Source organism: Camelina sativa, chromosome 20, assembly GCF_030686135.1.
Source record: "Camelina sativa cultivar CO46 ecotype springtype chromosome 20, ASM3068613v1".
Classification (NCBI taxonomy): Eukaryota; Viridiplantae; Streptophyta; class Magnoliopsida; order Brassicales; family Brassicaceae; genus Camelina; species Camelina sativa.
In genome coordinates, this window is record NC_141899.1 from 14,087,078 (window position 1) to 14,099,188 (window position 12,111).

General features: G+C 46.6%; 1 protein-coding gene across 1 annotated transcript; it reads right to left on the reverse strand.

Annotated features, from left to right (window-relative positions):
• Window positions 1–5,323: 5,323 nt before the first annotated feature.
• Window positions 5,324–5,773, reverse strand: LOC147918851 (uncharacterized). Its single transcript, XM_087503740.1, has 2 exons — window positions 5,612–5,773; window positions 5,324–5,521 (listed from the first exon to the last, which is right to left on the reverse strand). Exons 1-2 carry the CDS (start codon window positions 5,771–5,773, stop codon window positions 5,324–5,326), a joined length of 360 nt encoding a protein of 119 aa, XP_087359866.1.
• Between the last annotated feature and the right edge of the window lie 6,338 nt (window positions 5,774–12,111).

The following is a 12,111-nucleotide window of genomic DNA, read 5'->3' on the forward strand; positions in this document are numbered from 1 at the left end:
CGTCTATACAGCCTTTTTTGGTGGTGGTGGAGGCGGTGATCTCTTGTAATAGGCAGCACCAAGTGATCGGCGAGAAGAAGGAAGAGAAGCTTCACGAGAACCCATCGATGGAGGAGTGAAATAAGAGGATGGTGCATTATCGCCATCATGAGTGTATTGAGCCTGTGCGATCACTACTGTAACTAGGAGGATACAACATGCTAAGAGCTGGTTCCGTGAAAACATTTTTTCCAGTGATATAGATTAGAGAGCACACCAACGATGAGAGCTCGATATTGTAATGTCTACTATATATGTATGGTAACAAACAATAATTAGAGGGTTCCCACTAACTTATTAATTAGATTTGTTTTTAGATTATTTGTCAATAATTAAAGATCAACCTGTGTTTTTTTGTTTAATTTAGGAGAGAACTCAGGGCCGGTCCAAAGTAAGAAAACAAATGTGGCCCCCCTTTTACAATTTTTGGTAGAAAAAAAATCAACTAGTCTTTAAGACTTTTTAACAAACAGACCAAAATAAATTTGATGTACAGTATATGGCAAACAGGGGGAAAAAAGTAACGTGATGTACACAAAATGAAGAACGAAAAAATCAAAATATGTGGCTCGTACATGGTAGTAGTTATGTGATATTATCCATTAGTTTTTTTTATTGAAAACATATTGGGTCCAAATAATAACCGCGGATTTAGTAGTACGGGACAAAAAATTTAATAATGCGGTACGGTTCAACTGCGGTATGTGCGGGACAAATATATTTGCGGGACAAGTGCGATTATTCTAAAATAAGTGGTAAAAGATAATGTTTGATTGGTGAAAAACAGTATACAGTACGGATTTCATATTATTTGAAAATATATTAAACAAAACTATTATGAAAGTGTTTTAAAAAGTTATTTGCTAACATATAACTAAATTACATAACTGCACATTCAAACTCATAACCTTTTGATCTAATAATAATAAGTTAACCATAAAAAATTAGTTTTAAATAATAATAGATATTTGAAAGAAGAAAAGAGGTATTTGTAAAAAACAAAAAACCAACTTTATTCTAAGTGACAAGAGATAAATTGTATATAATAATATTTTGTGTTTTAAGTTTAATTTTATACATATGTTTTATTATTATCAAATGGTATTGTCAACTATTAGATGCGGATTTGTTAAAACCGCTGGATATTGTCCACCTTGAAAATCAAAGTGCGTTTCATGTTTTAGGTATAATTACAATGGTTTTGAATAACGCACCTTGTATTATTTTTTTAATAAAAGAAAACGCAAATTAATAAACAGAATCGTGAAGGGTGACTTATTAATGGATTTGTGTTTTTTGTTTGAATACCGCACCTAAAGAAGTCACCATTCATTACTGTTGATATTAGAAACAACAACTAGAAAGATTTAATTGAGAAATAGGATCTGGGCAGACTTTCGGTATAAATCGACAAGAACAATGAAGAACAAACGAACTGGATTTTTGTATTGATTTGTTAAAAGTTACATACGTTTTCTGTTTACAAATGTTGAATATTTAAGCTCAACAACGAACCCAACTCCTCCTGAATCTCCTCCTGTAATCTCGCCCGTGATCTTGACCTCCACCTCCCAACCTCATCTCTGGATTGACTTCGCCCTTCAGCCCGAGCTCTCTTCCTGGGCTCGTGTCGGGGTCAATTGCTGGGTTGACGTTTACTCCTTAGCGGGCTTTTCCCTTGGGCCTCTAACTCGCGAAACCCAACACCAACAATTGCCCCCCAGCCTTTTAACCTAATCTCGAAAAGTTGAAAGGCAAATATCCAAAGAATCTCTTTCGTCGTTTTGGTTTCGCGATCCTCCTCGGGGAAGGCACACTGAATCTTGGCTTCCGAGATCTCCGTGATGATTATGTCCTCTCTCCTAAAATCCAACGGTGGAGGTGAAAGGTTTTAACGGCTCAGATTAAGGGAGAGAGATTCGTGGGATTACGAAAACCAACACCATTATGACTTATAAGTCATGAATCACACGTCTTGTCATAACCGCGCACTCGTCCACTACTTCAAGGTAATTTTCTTTTTTCCTCTCCTCTTCTTCGCTTAATAATTTCTGAGACTTACTCTCTGCTCGTTAGTTCCCTTATCTCGTCTTTCTTGCTAAGTTTATCTTTTTCCGCCTAGGCTAGTTGATTTCGCAATTATTTTGCCTTTTGTTTGCGTTATTATGGCTCCTCTTGAACTCTGGGGAAATCACATCCCGCCGATTACGTCAATCAAACACTTAACCGATCTCTGTCAAAAACACGGAGTACCTCCGAACGTAGAGATGATGTTACGTTCCGGCGATCCGTTCACCCTAGAGACTGTTCCTCCGGACTATTGCTGCACATACACCATGTACTTCGAACGATGCGGGCTCGTGTTCCCCATCCGAAGATTATTTTACAGATCCTCCAACTCCTTCGGATGGCGTTTCCCCAGATGTGTCCAAACTTCGTGCGACACGTCATGGGAATATACGGGGTGGACGACGTCCTCCGGTTGTACCAGATCAAGCACAATTCCGGTTTCCCCGGGACGTTTTATACATGTCGCCGTCGTGGCCCAGAGATAATCCAGGCGCTCCCCGGAGCGATGGAGAGAGAAGTATTTCTACTTCCGCGTTACTCCGGCGTCGGTGGGAGATTTAAATTTTGCCCGTCTCCTGACCCAATGGGCCGTTTGCGTTGGTCAGGATGACCCCTTTGGTCACTTGTAGTCCTCCGTCATTGCAATGACTGTAATGTTTATGCTACCGTACTAACATATCGAAATTTTCCGTATGACAAATTCTGGAGAGCACCCATTCACTTCGGCGACCCGAGCACTAACAGAGAGGTTGCGAGGAGGAGAAGTCAGGTGGAGTTTGTTTACGCGAGCTCGCATCATTGCAGCTCTCAACGCCCCGCTAGTTTGAGCCGTCCCTGCTCCGGTCCCAACTATTTCCACTGTACATCCGAACCTGCCGCCCCTTGCTGAACAGGCTAGGAGCGAAGGTGCAGATAATTCTCCCGTTCATAGAGGTAACAAATCCTTCTTTATTAATCATGATTACTCATAACCACAAGATTTCAAAAGAAGGAGATAGTTTAAACCACCCTTTTTTTTTTTACGTGATCAGATATTTTGAGTTTGGCTTCGACCTCAACCCCCTACTCGCCATGGTAAGGAAACCATGACTCCGCAAACTCAGAGAGCAGTCGCAGCCATCTCGGAGGGTCCGCACCGGTGACGTTGACGCGGCGTTGGCCTCTGCCCTTCGCGCCGTTCAGCCTGCCCCATCTCGGGTAGGCAGCGAGGAGGTCAACCAAACCCCCGCGACCCTGGCTGGTCCTTCTGGTCCAACCAAGGAGATAATGCTTGTTAGCTTGCAGTCGACTCACGGTAAGCCATCCCCGCTATCGAAAAGAGCTTGCACAGACAACCCCCGGGTCCCCAAGGCGAGGAGCCGTGAGAGCCGAGGAAGCCACCCCGCAGGAGGTAGCCCCGAAGGCCCCGCTGGAGACCCTGTTGCCTCTGGGAATGGCTCGTCATCGAGCCGTCCGTTCCATTGGAGGTTTGCCCACTCTCGAGATTCCCCCGCGGTAGAAGACCACCTTGGGATGGCCACCTTCTTCCGGCACTTAAAGACCGCCAACTGCGAGGTCCCGCTGGTGAAGGACCTAGCCGAGAGGGAGGCTTACATCGAAGCGATGGCGGCTCACGCAAAGGTAAGCTGAATTGAGGAAGCGCTGATTAGGCCTAGTTCTGCTTCGTCTTTTCGTTTGACACAAGTACTGTGTTCATTGTTGTTCGTTTTTTTTTTTGTTTGCTTGCATTCCATGGCCGCTGGCAACAAATTGGTGGCGCTCTATGAGCGGAGGTTGAAGGACACCTCGCAGGCTGCCGAGCTGGAGAACACGACGAGGGTGATTCACGAGCTTACGACGGCACTTAAGGCTGCGCAAGAAAGGGAGGGAGCTGCAAAGGACAAGGTCGGGTCCCTGGAGAGTGAGATCGTTTCCTTGAGGAGCGTTCAAGAAAAGCTGCTCGCTGCCGAAGCCGACCTTTTCTCCGCCAGGGATGCTCAAACCCAAGCGACAAGAGACCGGGACCTCTTGCTAAAAGAGAACCGATGGCTGAAGGAAAAGGCGACAAGGGCTGATCAGCGGCACACAGAGGCGACCCGTCAGGCAGTTCGGGATGCCAAAGAATGGATTTCCCAAGACTACCGGGCCGTTCTAGACTCGGTGAAGAGCAAATAGGAAAGGAAGAAGGAGCAGACTGTGGTCGAGAGCGACCTTGCTGAGATTGAGTCCAACCGTCTCTTGATCAAACAGATGGACAAGGGGAGGACATCAATCGCGGAAGAAATGCAAGTCCTCGAGACTCAGCGGGCGGTCCTTGCGGTTAGGTTTGATTCCTTGATGGTTTTGGACTTCTCGGTGAGCAAACTTGATCTTCCACAGATTTTAGAGGATTCGGTTGCGCCTATGGAGGTCGATGCCAGAACCAGGGTCCCGCTTGGTCTGAATGAGCATGGGAGTAACGCGAGCGCTGCAGCAGATCTAGAGGTCAGAACGGGGGGGGGGAGGACGTTTGATTGCTGTTCCCGACGTCTTTATTTTGTTTTGTCTTTAAACTTTGAATTGTTTGCCGGGGAGGGCTTTTATCCGACACTTGACTTGCTTGCCTAGGAAGGCATTTAAATCCTCTTTCTTTTTGTTTCATTTTGTTTTCGGATTTACTTAGAACGCGTAAGTTTCATCATCGATTTTATTTTATTTTCTTTGTCTGTCCGATCAAATATGAGTTTATTGGGGCGGACATGCGAATGGTAGGTTCCAGGGAACCTTTACCGAAGGTCCTTCGTGTTAGCTTTAAAAAGCTCATAATCGAGCTTGCCGCTCGAGCATGGCGACCTTCGGAGGATTCTGAAGTGTTTCGAGTTGGGTAGCGGGATAGTCTTTATTTCCGCGTGACTTTGTGAAACAGCCGGGCGCTGTTTGTTTTAGTGAGGTTGCGTTAGAATCATTATTGTCGAGGAGGTGTTCGAGGGGTATGAAGTGACCTAAGTCGGGTAGCGAGGTTATTTTAAACTCGTATGTGATGCCCAAGGGCATTTATTGTTTGTTTGTTTTGTTTTTAGTCTTGCGGTTGGCAAGAGTTATTGGACATTGAAGTAACGTAACAAGGATGAGCAAATCTGGTCGCAGTGAAAAGTTTGCATTTTATTGGGGGCAGTGATCGTAAATGCGGAGAGAATTATATTGAAGAGGTGGCTGCGCCCGGGGAGTCCAGCTGCCTACGTACCCATTAAAGGGATCAAGCCAAGACGGTCTCGCCTTTGCTACCACGTGGCGTGGTCCGGATGGCCCAAAGGACCCCGTGGAGCTGAGCGTCCCAACCGGACTTTGCGGCGGCCAAACGGCGCTTGAGGATGTGTAAGATCAGTTTGTTGGCTGCCTCGGCCTGTCCGTTTCCTTGGGGATACCAGGGAGTAGATGGGGTTAGCCGTATACCCTAGTCATCGCAAAAATTTTGAACCGCGGAGGACATTAGGTTCGTTCCGTTATCGGTTACGATTTCGTAGGGGATTCCGTGTCGGCATACCACGTTTTTCCAGAGGAAATCTTTCACGTGCTCCCCTTTAATAGACTGGTAGGATTCAGCCTCGATCCATTTAGTAAAGTAATCGGTTACAACCAATAGGTTGGTAACGCGTCGCTTTCCCGATTGCTCGAGAGGTCCAATAGCACCCATTGACCACGGCATGTAGGGGTAAGGAGCGGAACCGAGCTCATCAGCTCAGCGGACTGGTTAATCATGGGTGCATGACGTTGGCAAGGGTTACACTTTTTGGCGTGCTCGTCGCAATCCGCGAGCATGGTTGGCCAGAAATATCCTTGCCGTTTTATTCTGAGGGCCAATGATCGCCCTCCGGAATGATTCCCACAGGCACCCTCGTGAGCTTCTTTCATGATGATGTGGGTTTCATTCCCGTATACGCACATCAGGTATGGTCCGGAGATGCAACTCTTATACAGCTCTTCGCTGATGATGCAGAACCTTGTGCTTTGAGCTTTGAGCTTACGCGCTTGCCATCGGTCCTTGGGGGTTGTTCCGTTTGCGATGTAATCACGAATCGGGACCCGCCAATCCGTTTCCAGTTCTGTTTCCTGCTCGTCTCCGGAGACAAGGTCATCTAGGAGCTCATCATCCCGGTTGGATGCCTGCTCGGGTCCTTCCTCGTCTGGGCCGGTTTCGACCTCGACTTAGTGGACGCTTTGGGCTTTGACGGGGATAGAGATGCTAGGCTCATCTATGCCTTTGACGGGTATGATTCGTTTGACCGAGGGATCAGAGGTTGAAGCCAGTGCGGCGAGGGCTCTCTCCCCAGGGAATTTTGGTGAGTTCGAACGATGAGAATTGCTCTGCCATCGACCAAACGATTCGGAGGTAAGCGACCATCCATTCACAGTTTGTGTCGTAATTTCTGTGGGTATTGACTGGTGACGAGCTGCGAGTCGCTGAATGCAGCGAGCTCTTTAACTCCTACACCTAGTGCCAGCCGGAGTCCGACTATTAGGGCTTCGTACTCGGCTTCATTATTTGAGGCTGCGAACCCGAGCCGGAAGGACCGTTCCATGATTTCATTGGTCGGGGATACGAGTCGAATTCCGATCCTGCCTCCCTGCCTGGATGATGCTCCGTCCGCGTACAGCGACCACCTCTTGGAGTGGTTTTTGGTATACTTGTTGGCCGCGGTGAGTTCAACTACGAAATCAGCGAGGACTTGTGCTTTGGCGCAAGTCCTTGGTCAGTAATCGATATCATACTCGCTGAGTTCTATAGCCCATTTGGCTAGTCTGCCGGATTGGATGGGACTATGTAGGATAGTCCAGATAGGTTGAGACGTCATCACCACGATTGTGTGTGACTGGAAATAAGGGCGTAGCTTGCGGGCTGACATCACGACCGCTAGGGCTAGTTTTTCCATAGTGGGGTACCGTGTTTCGGCGTCGACTAGGGTTTTACTAACGTAGTAAACCGGTTTTTGCTCTCCCTCATATTCCCGCACCAGTACTCCGCTTACCGCGGAGTCAGAAACGGCAATGTAGAAGAAGAGGTGTTCCCCATCCGCTGGCTTCTAGAGGACGGGAGGCTCGGTGAGATACTTTTTCAATTCTTGGAATGCTTCCTCACACATGTCATCCCACTCGAATTTTCGGTAACCTTTCAGCAACTAATAAAATGGAAGGCAACGGTCCGTAGATCATATCAGGGCGGCTATCCGTCCCGTCATTCTTTGCACCTCCCAAGTTGTCTTTGGCGAAGGCATCTCGAGGAAGGTTGCGATCTATTTTGGATTTGCTTTGATCCCGCGTTCCGTGACCAGGTATCCTAGGTATTCGCCGGACGCGACGCCAAATGTGCATTTAGTCGGATTGAGTTTCATTCCGTATCTTCTATATATTAAAAGAGAAACATTTTCAAGAAAATGCTGATTTGTCGTCGTTAGAGAGCTGAGGACATCAATGAATTTATTGCCTTCATTTTTATGGATATTTAGTATTTACACATAATTGTTTTTTAATGATTAAAGAATATTCCTTTACAATTAATTAAAAAATTCAAACATTCAAATTTAAAAATTATTTTAATCATTTTATAACATATTTAATTATTAAAATATAAAATCATTAGATCTAAAACATTTTCAAAATTAGAAATTATTCACATATTAAAAAATTGATTACTATTCACATATTTAAAGTTTCTAAATAAAATTATAACAATAATCATTATTATAGGGAATTGACTTATTTAATATCATTGGTATAATATTTCACGGGTGAAATATATTTTTACACAATATAAATAAAAAATTTTAATAAATAAAAAATCTTACATAGATTAACAAAAGAGCGGGTTATAAATATATTTAGTTGATACATAATATTTTGATCTAAAAATATTTTCACGGTTTATAGATATATATATATATATATATATTTAAAACAAATTTTAGATCTTAGAAAATAAATTTACACATAACTCTAATTTTATCTGTATATATTTATTCAGCACATAATGCGGGTTGATACCTAGTTGGTTTAGTATTTTGAAACTTTCTTTGAGCTGGGAGACGTGATCTTGCTCGCGCATTGACTTGACGAGCATGTTGTCAATATAAACCTCCATGGTTTTTCCAAGGTGTTCGGCGAACATCTTATTGATTAACCTCTGGTAGGTTGCTCCAACGTTTTTAAGTCCGAAAGGCATTACTTTGTAGCAGTAAGTACCTCGATCAGTAATGAAACCGGTTTTTTCTTGGTTGACGGGGTCCATCAGAATCTGATTATACCCCGAGAAAGCGTCCATGAAGGACAAAATCTCGTGACCGGCGGTTGCTTCGACCAATCAGTCGATATGAGGAAGAGGATAATTGTCTTTCGGACAAGCTTTGTTGAGGTCTTTGAAGTCGATGCAGATCCGCCATTTCCCATTTTTCTTTCTGACCACCACGGGGTTGGCCAACCATTCAACATACTGGACCTCGCGGATAGATCCTATTTTCAGCAGACGGTCCACCTCGTCGTTCACTGCTTTAGCCCTTTCGGGGCCGAGCTTGCGACGCTTTTGTTTTATCGGTTTGTAGGTGGAGTCGACGTTAAGCTGACGAGATGTAACGCTAATGTCGATTCCCTTCATGTCCGACGAGGACCAAGCGAATGTATCGCAGTTCTGACCCAAGAATTGGATCAGGTCGTTTCTTGTATTGGCGTTCAGGTCGGCCCTGATCCCGACGCATTGCTCCGGATGACCTTCCGCAATTGGAACTTGGTCGACCTTGGTCATTATTGGTCCGCGCGCGATGGGGTCTTTGTGGCTAGCGAGCTGACGAGCCTCGAGTTTGTCAGCGATCATTAATTGCTATTGAGCGGATTTCTTAATTAAGTCGTAGCCGCCTCTATAACATTGTCTTGAGGTGCGTTGACTACCGTAGATGGTTGCGATTCTGCCCGAGATAGGAATTTAACGCACTGTGGTACGTTGATGGAACCGCCTTCATCCCGTAAAACCATGGTCTACCGAGGATGGCATTGAAGGGCGCGGGATGGTCGACGACCACAAAGTCGACTAAATGCCGTACCCCCTGGTCTTCTACTATGAGCTGAACGGTACCCTTGGCTAGGGTTGTATCACCAGCAAATCTGGTGAGTGGGGTTTTGGCCCCTTTCAGTTTGGAATCAGGGTATCCCATCCGTTTAAAAGCATTGTAAAACAAGAGATCAACCGAGCTCCCCGTATCTATAATTATTCGAGAAAGCTCGCATCCTCCGACGTCTAGTCTCACTATTAGAGCGTCGTCGTGTGGTTTATCCAGGTCAGCGGTCTCGCTTTCCCAGAAGGTGATCTTGTAATCTTGATCGGAGCGGGGTTTCCGCTCTCGGTGGTAACTCTCGACCCTGCATTGATACGCTTTGATCGAGTTAACTGAGTTACAACACAAAAAAGATCCTCCCGTGATGTAATCAACCCTGTGGACCCGGTCGGTGTTTCCGAAACACCGGGAGATGTGCGGGCGGCAGCTCACGAGCTTTCGAGGAGCCAGAGGTGGTGTAAAGACCGACCTGGGAGAGGTGCGGCAATGGGTGAGCCCTCTGAAGACTAGGTCAATACGTTTTTTTCGCGTTTCGCGGCGGTGTCCTTGGTGTTAGCATTGGCTTCCCTAGCCTTCTCTCCCTCTTTTTCGAGGTCGATTTTGCCGAGCTCTCCTGCTTCGTGCTTTCGCGCGAGGAGGCGCCCCACAGTTCTGCACTCTTCGGTTGAGTGACCTCGTATTTTCTGATACTTGCAGAACTTCTCGGGGTCGAAGTTTGGGTTCTTGGTCCTCGGTGCAGAGTCGACCGAGAAGGCGTGAAGACCAGACTCGAATGATTCCTTTCAGAAAGTCTTTTTGGGAGGGTTGAACGATGCGTTTGCCGACTTATGGAGCTTGGCCATAGCGGCTCGCTCTTCTTCGGCTCTGGCAAAGTTAATTGACCTGTGGAGCGCCTCATCGAGCGACGGGGTTGTCAGACGGTGAGCTCTTCTCGAAATTTCGAAGTGTACCATAGGCCATGCCGGAGGGCCGCTACGGCAACCTCGTCGTTTAAATTGGCTATCCTGGCCTTAGTCGACTTGAAGCGATACCTTTCCCTGGACTAGGAGCCAAAGGTCTGATTCGGTCACCTTCGTTTGGAAGAAGACCGAATACTGTTTCAGAAATGCCGAGGCGAGTTGGTCGAAGCTATCGATGGAATTAGATTCCAAAGAAGCGAACCATTCCAACGCCAGTCCAACTAGATTATCGGTGAAATAGCGGCAGTAACCGGCCTCACACTCGTGTTCGGTGAGGTAGGCCTTGGTTATTACAAGTCTGAATGCCCGGAGGTGTGCTCCAGGTCCGATGCACCCGCGTATTCAGGCAAACAAAGTCCCGAAGGCGAACTTTCGCGATCCGGTCAGTAAACAGGGTGCACCTCGTTTCAGCGATCGCACGATCGATATCCGGAGCCGCGCTTGTGGCTAGATGGACCGGATTTGGGCCATCTCGGTGCTTGCCTTATTCATGTACTCGGTGAGGAATTAAGCGTTTATCGCGTCGTTCCTTGGAGGTCCGGGGAGACTTAGACTGCCGGTCGACAACGTCCATGGCGCCCCGCTCCCGAATTCTTCGGTCAAAGCCGGATTTATTCTCGCCGAGGAGTTCTGGGGAGCACCGGGGGTACTGATGCCCTGTTCGGCTGATCCGACATATCCGATCGAGGGATGATCGGCAGGTCGTGAGCTCGTGTTACCATTTAAGACCAACGAGTTCGGAGCTCCGTTGTTTTCTGAGGACGCAAACACGGCTAGCGTCCAGATCCCGGGCGGAGTAACGTGGACTTGAAATCGAGACGTGTCCGCGGCAGCGCCCTTTCTGCGGAGTCAGTTGAGATTATCCCAGGAGGGTACGTGGCGCCCCGATTGAGATCGGCAGTTGCGCGAGACGAGAGCTCCTTCTCATGTTGCTCGGTTCCGCTCATAAGGGCTCGATTTGTCGCGTCTTGGCTTTGAGTCTTGTCGATCAAGACAGCGAGCATTCCTTGTATCTCAGAGAGATTGGTTCCGCCGGAAGTCCCGGAGGAGGACAACGGCGTTAGGTGCTGCCCGGGTCGGTTCGTTCCATTATTTTTGGAGCGAGTCCACACCCGAGAATGGTTCCTATTTCCCATTGGGATCGTGGGGACCGTGGGAATAACCCCGACGGAGATCCCTGGGTTCGAGCTACCGGGATCCTGAGCTGAAACGGATCCGTGACGGGTGAGATCCGAGCCACCCGAGGTGCTTTGGTCCGGTTTGTGAGCGTCGTCAAGCGACGAGCCTGTCCCGTGTCTGACTGGATTCGTGACCTCGTGATCGGACTGGGCTGGAATCTGCGCATCCTGAGAAGGGGCATTGTTGGTGATGGACCTGTGGTGTGTCACTGGTGATGCAGTTTCTGGCATGGTCGTATTAGCTGCGGATGGATCCATTTCGCTTAGATTTCTTCAGAGCAATCGATTTTTTAGAATAGAAAGACCTAAGTCCCCATAGACGGCGCCAAATTGTTGATATTAGAAATAACAACTAGAAAGATTTAATTGAGAAATAGGAGCTGGGCAGACTTTCGGTATAAATCGATAAGAACAATGAAGAACAAACGAACTAGATTTTTGTATTGATTTGCTGTATTGATTTGTTAAAAGTTACATACGTTTTCTGTTTACAAATGTTGAATATTTAAGCTCAACAACGAACCCAATTCTTCCTGAATCTCCTCTTGTAATCTTGCCCGTGATCTTGATCTCGATCTCCCAACTTCATCTCTGGATTGACTTCGCCCTTCAACCCGAACTTTCTTCTTGGGCTCATGTCGGACCCAATTGTTGGGTTGACGTTTACTCCTTAGCGGGCTTTTCCCTTAGACCTCTAATTCGCGAAACTCAACACTAACAATTATCATTGTTTAAAAACCATGGGATGACACAAAAGAAGGGGAAAATAAATGAGCGTCAAATATTATGTGTCAAGTCTGAAACTTT

Excerpts from the sequence above, each read along its gene's own strand:
- LOC147918851 (XM_087503740.1), bottom strand. The coding sequence starts at position 5,773 with ATGCCGTGGTCAATGGGTGCTATTGGACCTCTCGAGCAATCGGGAAAG. Across the intron at positions 5,522-5,611 it reads ATTTCCTCTGGAAAAACGTG|GGTATACGGCTAACCCCATC; the intron begins GTATGCCGACAC and ends TGCGATGACTAG.